Here is a 12,277-nt window from a genome sequence, read left to right as displayed (position 1 = left end):
TCACCTGGATACCCAGAGGACTGGTGTTGGTTTTCCCAGGACCCTCTTACAACTCATGCCATGGAAGGAGAAGGTATTGCAGTCATTATATCTTGAAGGCTTGACAGGAATACCTGGTGGAGTGGAGTGTCACTAAACCTCAATGTCCTGTTTGTTCTCAACTCAGCTGTTGCCAATGTGTTCTGCACATATTTTCATAACATAGAAGCCTCAAACCATCAGTATCAGATAATTAAGTTTGTTTGTGTGAATGGATTGTGTTGCATCTAACATGACAGGTGTCAGTCTACATTAAATGACACATGATGGTATGGAGCCTGTAAGTGCCAGAACACCAAATAACCCATTACTCATGTGTGTGTCATATTGTAAGTGTCTGTCCCATTTCAACTGCACATTATCCACAGATATGTTCCACTAACTATTTTTCAATGTTTAGCAAGTTGTCTTTGAAATGACTACAACTACTACGATACCCTGTTTCAGTTTTTTAAAAACAATATTGCTATTTCATAATAATTTCTCTTGTCTATGAGATTTATACATATGGTAAACTGCCATGTATTGATCAATCCCTATTCAATGCTCTCTTCTGAAAATGGTTTGTTGTGTTTCCTGATTGTTGTCCTGTTCTTCTGAACCAATTGAATTGATGTCTTGACTTTCACAAATCAAACTGTGTTGACCAAAACAAGTAAGGAATGAAAATTACTATGCTAAATATAAGTGGTGCTTGCTAAAACTCACTCTGCATTGTTCACATGATGACTAATGCCAAACATCCATCTAAGTTGTGTCAATGTCTGTTTTGAAGTCAGCTAGACCTTGGAATTGCCAATTACACATTTCACCTCTCCACTGCTTTGGGTTTAATGGTTGGGAGATGTGAGTCACCTCAAAAGATTTCTAGACAACTTATTACCTGCTCATTTGAAGTTTATCTACATTGTTCGTCTCAAAAGATTTGTATGCAAAATGCATACTTTTACTAATAAAAATGCTCTCAATTTCTCAATAGGTCCAACTGCCAGATCACGTGGTAAGTAATCAGCCACTGAAGAGACTCCCACTCTAGCCCAAGGTCAAGGTTTCAGTGTTGATAACACTCCTGCTAATCTGGATGATGATAAGAAGACTGGTCCATTTAGTCAGCCTGAGCAGACAGCTCCAGGGAGTCTCATTGGACACACACTGACACCTCTCACCCCAGCTGTAACACCTCAGCTAACACAAGGCTCCACTACATGTGTTCTTAACACTGTAACACTGATCATGCGCTCCCCCAGTCCTGGGTAATGTTGAGACCACAGTACCAAAAGCCACAGCTCACCCAGGACCCAGTTGGATGGGGCACACTGAGCCAAGGGCACAGGGTAGCAGGGTTAGGGGTTGTATAAGGTATAGTGAAGCCAGTGGTGTCACTCTCACCCAAACCACCATCAACCACATCTTGGGATCCTATCATCAGTCCCAAGACATGATGGGCCAGGTATTCACCGAGCTCCAGGTGATGAAGCAGTTGCAGAGGGAGCTCAATTGACTGGGGTGCGGCAGGACCTTTCTTCCAATATGTTCAGGGCTTTCCCAGCACCATCTACCCTCTCCTGTGGTCCTACAACATCTGCCCATATACATATGCCGCAGCCACAGGAAGGGAGGCCATGCCACCGGAAGAACCACCTGCAGACACCCCAGGCCCTGCAACTGTGGACCCCTCTCCTACAGGGGGGTATATTACCAGAAGGTAAGCATGACAAGACCTCTGTCGCCGCCATCAAGAAATCCTGACCCTAATTTCCTCCAGTGTGTGCCTACCATTATATCTATGGACTAATTCTGGACACATTTGCCTTTCTGATGCCAGTCATATTTTGGACATTGGACTTCAAACAATTTTGTTTCTTCAAGCATGGTTTCATTTACCATGACTGACTTATTCCCTTTGTATTTTGCTTTTTCATTTTCACCCTGTTTTATTTCTTCACGTTTAGTCAAATAAATTCACAACTCAAAAACCCATAGCCTGGTGTGGTATATCTCAACTCTTATTATTGCGTTTGTCATCTTCCATCACAACTTTACAATGAAACAATTCAAAAGATTGTGTAAACACTAGATAATTTGCAAATAGATTCTGTTTATTTAAAATTCCCAACCATGACTCACAAAAATGTCACATCATTAAATCATCTACTACTTTGCTTATTCCATTTGAGCAATAAATGTCTGTCAACATTTGCACTAACAGAACAATCCATACATGTCACTGATACTCAGTGACAGTTTTCACATTTACAGTCCCAGACCTTGCCAACATGGAAGCAGGGTATATTAAATAATCAGATTGAATAGGCAAATGATCATTGACTCACCTCCTCAGCTGGAGTCAGATCTTCTGGCTCATATAAGACCAGTCAACAAAAATATGGCAGTACTACATTTTGTAGGCACAGGATCATTCCAATCCACAGTTCGAGTATTGGGTGGAATGTCAGAACCAAATTTCAGTGGTGTGCCGCAAGACGTATGTCCTACAATGATGAGTCACATCAACAGTACATACACTTTACACACAATTAAGATTTTACCAATGTGAAGAGAGAGTAGCATGAATTGGCTCCACTACCACATGTGGTTTGAGCTAATGACAGCACAAATAGTGCATTAGTGCCAACACACGACAGATTACAAGTCCAATGTAAGCTTCAAATCTTCCATTCAGTCACAGTGCTTGTTGCCTTGCTACAAGATTGGTACACCCAAAGTCTGTGTCTGTCATTCCCAGAATCAATGCATGTTTCCTTTGTACTTCGAAAGAGCACCATATACCTCCAAATGTCACAACTCTGAAATGTCCAAATGAAGATGTCATGGTGAAGGAACCTAAAACAGATCAACATAAAAAGATTACCAATCAAACATAACATGATTGATAGACTACACAGTCAACCCTTGGAGGATACAGTTTCACAAAACAATCCGAGAAAACCCATGTAACTTAACACAGTAGTCAATGTATCAAACCTTTGATTAACCTTTGGCCTGATTTTCCCTGAACTTGTCCTTCCCAACAAATTATCACCAAATACTTCTCTCATCATCCCATCAATAGTTGGTGTAACTGTGAAAGTGATAACGTAAATATATACTAACACTCATGAGAAGAAGTTGTGAATGACATCTTGACATGTCAACTCCTTTCTCTTCACCACTACCATCTTTATTTGGCATTTCAGGGTCCTCCCCAGTGACTCTTCATGGTCTCCAACCTCTGCGATGCAAGGGATGTTCCATCGCAGGGCGATGTAGTGAAGCATGCAGAAGGCTACGGTGATTTTGCACGGCCTATCGAGTGAGCAGAGGAGGGCTCAAACAGTTTTGTCCAGACAATGAAATCTTGCCTTTAGGAGCCCCAAACCCGCTCCACTGGCTGCAGCGTCCTTCCATGGGCCTCACTGCAGCAAACTTCCCCTGGCATTGTTGGATTCCTCAGCGGTGCCAACAACCATGGTCAGTTGCAATAAGCTGAGTCTCCTAGATGGAAGAAAAATAAAAGTGTCCAAAAATGTTACACAATTACAGATTATTCAAATAGACATTTCACAAACAATATTATAAAATACTGTACTGACCAACAAGCCAGGCCCACTCAGGTCCAAATTGTGACATTTGCATGGTTATGGAGCTGTTCCATGGTACAAAATAATCTTGGGCAGAGTCAGGGAAATGGCACAGACGCTTGTAATGTATAGATCCGCTAAGCAGACAACTTGCACATTGATTAAATGGAAGTGTTTCGGATTCTGTAAGACCTATTCTCTACCATGTGGTGGCAGTATGTGTGACATCAGACTACCGACACTCCTGAGGCGGAAGCCGGGAGAGAGACACTCAAATTTTAAAACACTGCAAATTTTAATCTTATGTTTTTACCTGTATGCTTGTAGCTTTCTGGGCACTTTAATTCCCATCTGGCTAATCCCGCACAGCGGATGCAAGCGCTGTTGTGGGCTGGGATCTCACTCATTGCCGCCATTCTTCGAACAGCCCACAGGCCACGCCCACGGACGTGAGGCCACGCCCCTTTTCCTTTAAAGCCGCGCTGAGCACAAGCTCGGGCCAGAGACTACCGACGCTCCTGAGGGGGAAGCCGGGAGAGAGACACTCGAATTTTAAAACACTGCAAATTTTAATCTTATGTTTTTACCTGTATGCTTGTAGCTTTCTGGGCACTTTAATTCCCATCTGGCTAATCCCGCACAGCGGATGCAAGCGCTGTCGCGGGCTGGGATCTCACTCATTGCCGCCATTCTTCGAACAACCCACAGGCCACGCCCACGGACGTGAGGCCACGCCCCTTTTCCTTTAAAGCCGCGCTGAGTACAAGCTCGGGCTGAGACTACCGACACTCCTGAGGCGGAAGCCGGGAGAGAGACACTCAAATTTTAAAACACTGCAAATTTTAATCTTATGTTTTTACCTCTATGCTTGTAGCTTTCTGGGCACTTTAATTCCCATCTGGCTAATCCCGCACAGCGGATGCAAGCGCTGTCGTGGGCTGGGATCTCACTCATTGCCGCCATTCTTCGAACAGCCCACAGGCCACGCCCACGGACGTGAGGCCACGCCCCTTTCTCCGCATCCTATAAGAATGTGTATATCTCGGACGCGCAGCGGGCGCGCCGACAGCGCGCCGAAGGCACGCCTAAGGCAAGCCCGTCTGCGCCCGTCCGCGCCCTGATGGGCCCCAGGGCACGCCATGCTACAGGGCGGATCACCTATTCCCGTGAAGAGCTGCTGGCCACCAACAACGGCCAGGGCCACCTGTATGAGTCATCACGCAATCGAGCCCAGAGACTGGGGCTCCTAGTCAACCGCTCTACCATTCTTGATAACGCCACTTCGACTTCTGTCGGCCCCATTACTCATACACCGTCCGACTCTTGTCCCCATTCCATGTCTATAGCTTATCTAAACACCCGCTCCATGGTGAAACACAACCTGGACCTCTTTCTTTTACTAGGCGAGGATAATCTCGACATTCTCTTACTTACCGAGACTTGGCTCACCCAAGACTCTGCCCCAGATATCATAGCAGCACTGCCACCAAACTACCGTATCATACGCTGACCGAGGATCCGGCAAACCTGGCGGGGGAGTGGCAGCAATCTTCCGCCACGACCTGAGCGTCACCGCCTTGACCTGCCTGAATCTCTCAGACACTGAAAACTTGGTTCTAAAAATTGATACTTCCTACACAACTATGGCATGCGTCCTTCTTTACAGACCCCCTAACAACATGCCGTCCTTCCCTTTAGCGCTCAGTGAACAAATTGCCAACCTAGCCATTGATCATACCAGGATTCTACTGGTGGGGGACCTTAACTACTGGTTCAACGATCCTCTGGAAGGTCCTCAGTCGCGTGAACTCACTGAGCTTCTTACAAATCTAAACTTCGAACAACATGTACGATCACCAACTCACTGTAAAGGCCACATTCTGGACCAGGTCTGGACCAACTCTCTTCTAGTTACGACCCCGGTCACCTTTCCGTGTCTATGGTCGGATCATCTTCTTATCAAATTTAATCTCATCTATCCCCCTAAAAAGTCCACCGCCACAGCTATGGGTGGAAGAGCTAGGAACTGGAATTCCCTAGACAGGCCGGAATTCCTACAAACTATTGTTACCTCCATTCCCTCCCACAACCCTGATATCAATATAGCAGAAAACAACCTCTCTCTCTGGCTGCAATCAGCCAGCGATGCCCATGCTCCATACAAGACGATCAAATTGGCCCGACGCGCCGATGCCCAAAAATGGTTCTCTCCTGACTTAAAAGCAAAAAAACTGGCCCTTCGACAACTTGAGCGACGTTGGCGTCGCAACTATGCCCCTGACGCTAAAACTCGATACATCTCTGCCAGGAAGGACTACATGAAATCTATTTTAGTTACTAAAACTGCTTACTTTTCCTCCTGTATAACCAACTCAACCAATAAATCTAAGGACATCTTTTCTATTCTTAATGAATTAACCAACCTTGACAATGTTTGGCCCAGTTTGCCCCCGACCCAGGTTCTCTGCAATTCACTGAACGTTTTTTTTTACAGAGAAAATCACGGCCATCAAAGCCAGTATTCCTCAAACCTCAAGTCCTCTCCTTTCTGTTCCAAGCCCCAACACTATCGACTTACTTAGCAGTTTCCCCCCCATCACCCCAGAATTATTCCAGGAATTACTGGTAAGAGTAAAATCTGGCGCCCCATCTGACAGATGTCCTCCTTATATCTTGAAAGACTGCCTATCAGTTATTCCGGCTCCCGCCTGTACCCTTCTAAACAACTCTTTGGCCACTGGACTAGTCCCTCTCGCATTCAAAGAAGCTATCGTAATACCCCTTCTGAAGAAACCGGGTGCAGACCCAACTTGCAATGCAAATTATCGTCCAATCTCCCTTCTTCCCTTCCTTGCAAAGGTGTTGGAGGCTCATGTCGCCAACTGCCTGTCCAACTTCATAGAGACATCAAACTACCTTGATCCACATCAGGCGGGCTTTCGTCCAGCCCATTCAACAGAGGCGGTGGTAGTGGCAGTAATGGACACCCTTAGGGACTGCGCAGACAATCGCATTCCACAGGCTCTAGTGCTCCTGGATTTGTCAGCCGCATTTGACACGGTCGATCACACCATCTTGATCGACCGTGTCTCTCAGGCTGGCATCCGGGGCATGGCAGCCGGCTGGCTGAAGTCCTTTCTAGCAGACCGTTCCCAGGCAGTTCACCTGGGTAACTTAGCGGGCACCAAGCAAGCCATCATATGTGGTGTACCCCAGGGCGCGTCCCTGTCACCCCACCTGTTTAACCTCTATATCTTCCCTTTAATCCAAGCTCTTAGAGACGAACAGGTAACGGTGCTGAACTACGCGGACGACCTACAGCTCCTATTCACAATTGACAACTCAGATACGTCCATCTCCTTCTTTCAATCAACAATGAGGTTCATCCAAGCTTGGATGAACCAAAATCATTTGAAATTGAACCCAGGAAAAACCGAGCTGGTCCTGACTGGGGACAGCGCTAAATACTGGGGCCCACATTATTGGCCAACAGAAATGGGTCAAGCTCCGATCCCTTCATCTTCGGCAAAGACGCTTGGCATCACCCTAAACAGCGACCTTTCTCTAAAAACGCAAGTAGGCCAGGTGGTCTCCAAGTGCCTCTTTCAAATGAGAAAAATCCGGAATGTTCGCCGCCTTTTGACCCACGAAGCCCTGATACAGGTGGTGATCGCAACTGTGATCTCTCACATAGACTACGCTAACTCGATATATTTGGGCCTCCCCCAGTTCCTTCTGAAACGACTTCAGATGGTGCAGAATCAGGCAGCAAGACTGATTTTGAACCAGCCTAGATGGCATTCTGCCACCCCCTTCTGAAAACACTTCACTGGCTCCCGGTCGCCCAACGCTGTACCTTCAAAGTCAGTTGCATGATCTTTAAAGCGCTCCACTGCAAAAGCCCTACCTTCATCACAAAACTCATTATAAAGTATGCCCCGTCCCGTAGCCTTCGCTCGGCCCAACAATGCCTTTTACAAACTCCATCCTTTAAGCGTAAACGCTCAGGCGGCTGCAGATTTGGCACCTTGGCACCTCGTCTGTGGAATGCCCTTCCCCTTGAGATCCGGCTATGCCCCAACCTCATATTATTCAGGAAATCCCTAAAGACCTGGCTTTACCAACAAGCATACTACTAATTCCGCAGGCTTCCAACTCTGACTGTTCTCTGTCTCTACAGCGCCAGGAAACCAACCGGTGTCAGTGCGCTATACAAACCATTGTTAACATAACATTGTTAACATAACATCAATTGCACCAACCACATGTGGTAGGTGCCCCAACTATAAACATTTCCCTTCACATTGGCTAAATTCTGCTGCCGCGGAAGATGGATTAAGCTATTGATGTGTGTCATCATTGAAGATATAACTTCTTGTGGGACACCACTGAAAGTTGGTTGTGACATTCCACCAGATACTGCCACAGTGTAATGGAAGGATCCTGTGGCCACTAAATGAAGTGCTGCCAGGAGTTTGACAATTGATATTATAGATGTGTGATTTCTATTGTGAAGCTGAAGATCTGGCTCCAGCTGATGACATAAATCCAGTATGGTTTGCCTATTCAACTTGAACTTCTTGATGATATCCCTTTCTTCCATGGTGGCAAGGTCTGAAAATAGGTGATAAACCTGAGGCTATCGTTTCCTCACTCTCCCAGGGTTCATATGTCTGAATTGAAATATACATTTGAACATTGGACACCTTTTCCACAGCAACATGTTTGGTAATTAACACTAAAGCCATGCAGTTCTTCAAAATATATATGGCTTACCTACATATTTTAATCCAACATTTGCTGTTTTTCCTTCATTCTTCACAAATTACATTTATAGCCTAATGTAAAATTTAAATAATATAATTGTAAATAATACCTTTCAAGTGTATTATATACATATAGTTTTTTGTAATTTTCCTCCAAAAATACCATCACCGGAGGTGTAAACAACACCACACTGATATCGCTTTCAAGCACAGTAACGCATTACATATACATGTTTTTTAATAAAAGAATGAGTGCCCATCAAAGTTTGAATATGTAAACAAACTAGCCAGCATTTTGAGTGGTGGTGACACACTCAACAGTCACAAACATAATATTTTGAAATTCAATAATGGTGGGTGCCTGACCTCGCTGATAGGACGTTTGGAATCAGACTGGCATGGCGGAATTTCACTGCGCATTGGGCGGTAAACTACATGACAGACACAGTCATAGGCTACATTATGGGTAAGTAAGGTATGAAGGCCAATGGTTTTGTCAATCTACGCTGACGATCGCATAAGTCGTGTACATGTATGTGACGGTTGGAAAAAAGCTCACTTGCCTCCTAACACTGTTGCCATCAAGACCTCCTCCTCCACTTTTGTTGCTGTTTGTTGCCTCTGGGAGCAATAATGTCAGGTTGAGCAGGTGAGAGGACCCCCGCCTTCTTGCCAGAGCAGCTGGAGTTGCTGACACAGGAGGTTCTCTCCCTGTATGGCCAGCTTAATAGCTCATCAGAGGAACAGGTACATGTCTTAAATGTATATGGGAATTTGGCTAATTGTTTTTTTCCATGAAGTCAGGCTACACTATTCCTTTGAGTTGCTGAATAAAGTGTAGTTAGTGATGTGAACAGTCTTATATTTTGTTCCTTACAGAGGACTATGATGTTGTGGATTTCGGAGCAATTTACAATGTTAAAAAACAACAACATTAGTATGTGTTATGCATATAAAGCCCTAGATTCTAATTGGTGTGTATGGAGAGATGAATCTATGTATATGTTTGAATTACATGTGCTACGTTGAAAACTCACATCATGGAAATTAGAAAGCATAATATATAGTCTTTACAACTGTACATGATTTTTTTCTGTACAAACAAAATGACAACGTTAGCTATGTGTATTGTCCCACAAATTACTCAGCCTATATCAGAGCTCTCCAAACATTTGTGTGAGAGGTACTAATAGCTCCCAGACCCCTTCAGAGTAGCACAAAGCATTGAGGTCATTTATTAGATGGGCAGAAGGTCATTTTTGTATGTAATAGTTAAGGGCACTCTGTGTTTATGTGACAACATGTTTATCAGGCTTCGGATAACAAGGCCTGACAGTGAGAAGTGGCCAGTCAGAATAATGGTCCGGGCTGGGGCTGAGTCATAGGAACATGACATGGAATGGTGGTAGGCAACAGGTCACTCCAAAAGTGTGTTTAAGATGTTGGTTTTGGTCAGCATATGACAATACACATGTTGTATGCTAACATATCAGTTATGCTAGTGATAGATGTAGAAAGAATTTGTTGCATCAATACAGACAAATACACGTCACATTTCTTGTATCCATATAGGTCAATGCCCGTCAGAAGCGCGACATGTGGAAAGCCATCGCAAGGAAGGTGTGGACTCTGGGGGTCTACAAACGGCGCAGCGTCCATTGCCGCAAGAGGTGGGACGACCTACGGAGCTGGACAAGAAAGTCAGCTGAAGTCCAGCTCGGACAGTCTTCCCAACGTGGGAGGCATTTGCACCACACCCTTATACCACTAAAGGCCTGCATTCTTGCAGTGGCCTATCCGAAGCTTCATATGTAGTTGAGAGCCCAACAGCAGCAGCACAGGGGTACGTTTTTATCAGAGTTTCACAAGTTACATGACAATTTGTTTGTGACAGCCAGGATTTTCACATCACCATTAAAGGTGACACATGTCCAGAGCACAAGAAGAGGTCTTGAAGGTGTAAGTTATGCACAATGTGTATGATGACGTGCTTTGTCTATTAATTTGTTGGAAAAGATCCTACCTGATTCTAACCAATCAAGAGTACTTTATTTCGATCACTTTGGATCATAAAACCATAACACAAAACAGCACATATGCATAAAAAAAGTAAAAACAATTATAAATAGCACAATATATGCTCTTTGGATAAATTAAGCATAATACATAGAGCAATCAAATCTACACATTTTCATCTGTTAAATACATAAAGATAGCAGTATATGAAAAATAAATCTACTCCATAAAATCTTAAAATGTACAACTATTAACACATTAAGATAGCAGCATATGAGAAATAAAACTCCTCTATGAGAAGCTCAAGCAAGATACTGTCAGCAGTGCAGCAAGATAGCAGCATAAGAAAGGTGGGGTCCACAATAAAAATAAAAGCTATTTTATACATGCTTCACGCGGCCTATCTACATTACCATTAGGAACTTAGCCAGACAAAATACCACAATCTGGCTTGAGTTGGTCTGGATTATTCTGAACACCTCCTGGGGCTTCCTAATGTCCAGGTTTCTAAAAAGGGGGTGGGCAATACACTTAGAACAAGGCTGTTTATAAATTGGACAAAAAGACAGTACGTGGATGAGCGATTCAGAACCCCCTCGACAACATGTACAAAGATCATCACCAGTGACCTTTTCTTTATGCCACTTCCTAGTAAAAATAATTACGGGTAAGGATCCATTCCTAAATTGTAGGTATAGCTTCCTTGTCAAAGGTTTAAAATCAATAAAAGCAGCAGATAATGATCCCTTACTTTGCAAAATGTTATTAACTGCAACACTTTCCCAGAAAATGGCTTTGATGCTAACCTTTGAGATTCAGCACATGGTCTCGGGGGAGACCCACTTTGTATCAAAGCTCAACTTCTAAAGTAGCCTTTACAGTGCAAAACCACGGGATCTTACACACTGTGGAGTCATGAGGTCTCTCAGACCCAGCCGGTCGGATTCTAACGCTTTCGTAGACCAGAGCCATTGCCAATGAGAAGTCTGTACTCAATCTTGTGTGCTATTTTCTTTCGTGCTAGATCTAAATAAAGAGGAGTCAATTGAGTTCTCGCCAAGAGGTTTAATAACTATCTTTAAAAATGTATGCTCCACTGTAAACAAGCTCTGGATTTTTGTACTACCCCTTAGTTCCACACCATACAGGACCGACCCTAGAGCCTTGACACTGTAAATCTCTCATGCAGGGGACTCCCGTCTGGATATAGTTTTTCTGTGGATTTTTGCTATATTAGCAGTGTGTTGAACCAAGGACAACTGTGCCCTTTCCACTTGCAGAGCCCAAAATTACTTTCTGTTAAGTTTTATACCTAAATAATCAAATTCAGCCACCCCATCTAAGAGGATGTCACCCATCAATATCTGTCTCTTGCAAAGGGTTGTCTTTTGTGATGAAATGATCATGCATTTGGTCTTGGAGCTCCAAACCCCGCTCAACATAAAACAGCTGAAAGGCATTTAAAAGCTATTGGAGTCCCTGTGGCGATTTAGAGATTAACAAAGTGTCTTCTGCAGAAAGGAGGGCAGGGGCCCTCCACCCTCCTATTTTAGGTTCATCACATCTGTTCTTGTTGAAAAACCCAATTACACCATTGATATATAAAGTAAACAGATTTTTACACTTACTTACCGAAACTCTGGGCAAAGGTGCTAACTAATGTCTTCTGTGCTGCTAATGGTAATACTCTCCCCTCTACATGGACTACCTCAATTATTGTGCGATTAAGATATTGGGCAGAGTCTTATTGCACAGGCTAAGGGATAATATAGAGAGTAATGGGGGCCTCTCTAATATCCAGTATGGTTTTAGAGAGAAAAGAGGCACCATGGACCAATGTTCGAATCTCCACCTCTTGATTTCCAAGTATACGGT

General features: G+C 44.0%; 1 protein-coding gene across 2 annotated transcripts in view; it reads left to right on the top strand.

Moving 5' to 3' along the window:
* LOC146789954 (ankyrin repeat and SOCS box protein 10-like) overlaps positions 1–12,277 on the top strand; it is a 504,959-nt gene that overhangs the window by 344,077 nt on the left and 148,605 nt on the right. Inside the window, exon 4 of one of the 2 annotated variants that reach the window (XM_085628265.1) lies at positions 1,019–2,010. The exons of the other annotated variant lie outside the window; for it this stretch is intronic. Within the exon in view, the coding sequence (XP_085484391.1) occupies positions 1,019–1,075 (57 nt within the window). The 3' untranslated portion in view covers positions 1,076–2,010. Of the gene's footprint in view, positions 1–1,018; positions 2,011–12,277 lie in introns of those variants that run through there. 2 annotated transcript variants of the gene reach the window in all.

Source organism: Triturus cristatus, chromosome 10 (genome assembly GCF_964204655.1).
Source record: "Triturus cristatus chromosome 10, aTriCri1.1, whole genome shotgun sequence".
Classification (NCBI taxonomy): Eukaryota; Metazoa; Chordata; class Amphibia; order Caudata; family Salamandridae; genus Triturus; species Triturus cristatus.
The sequence above is the reverse complement of the archived record's forward strand: the minus strand, read 5'-3'. Positions and strand labels throughout refer to the sequence as shown.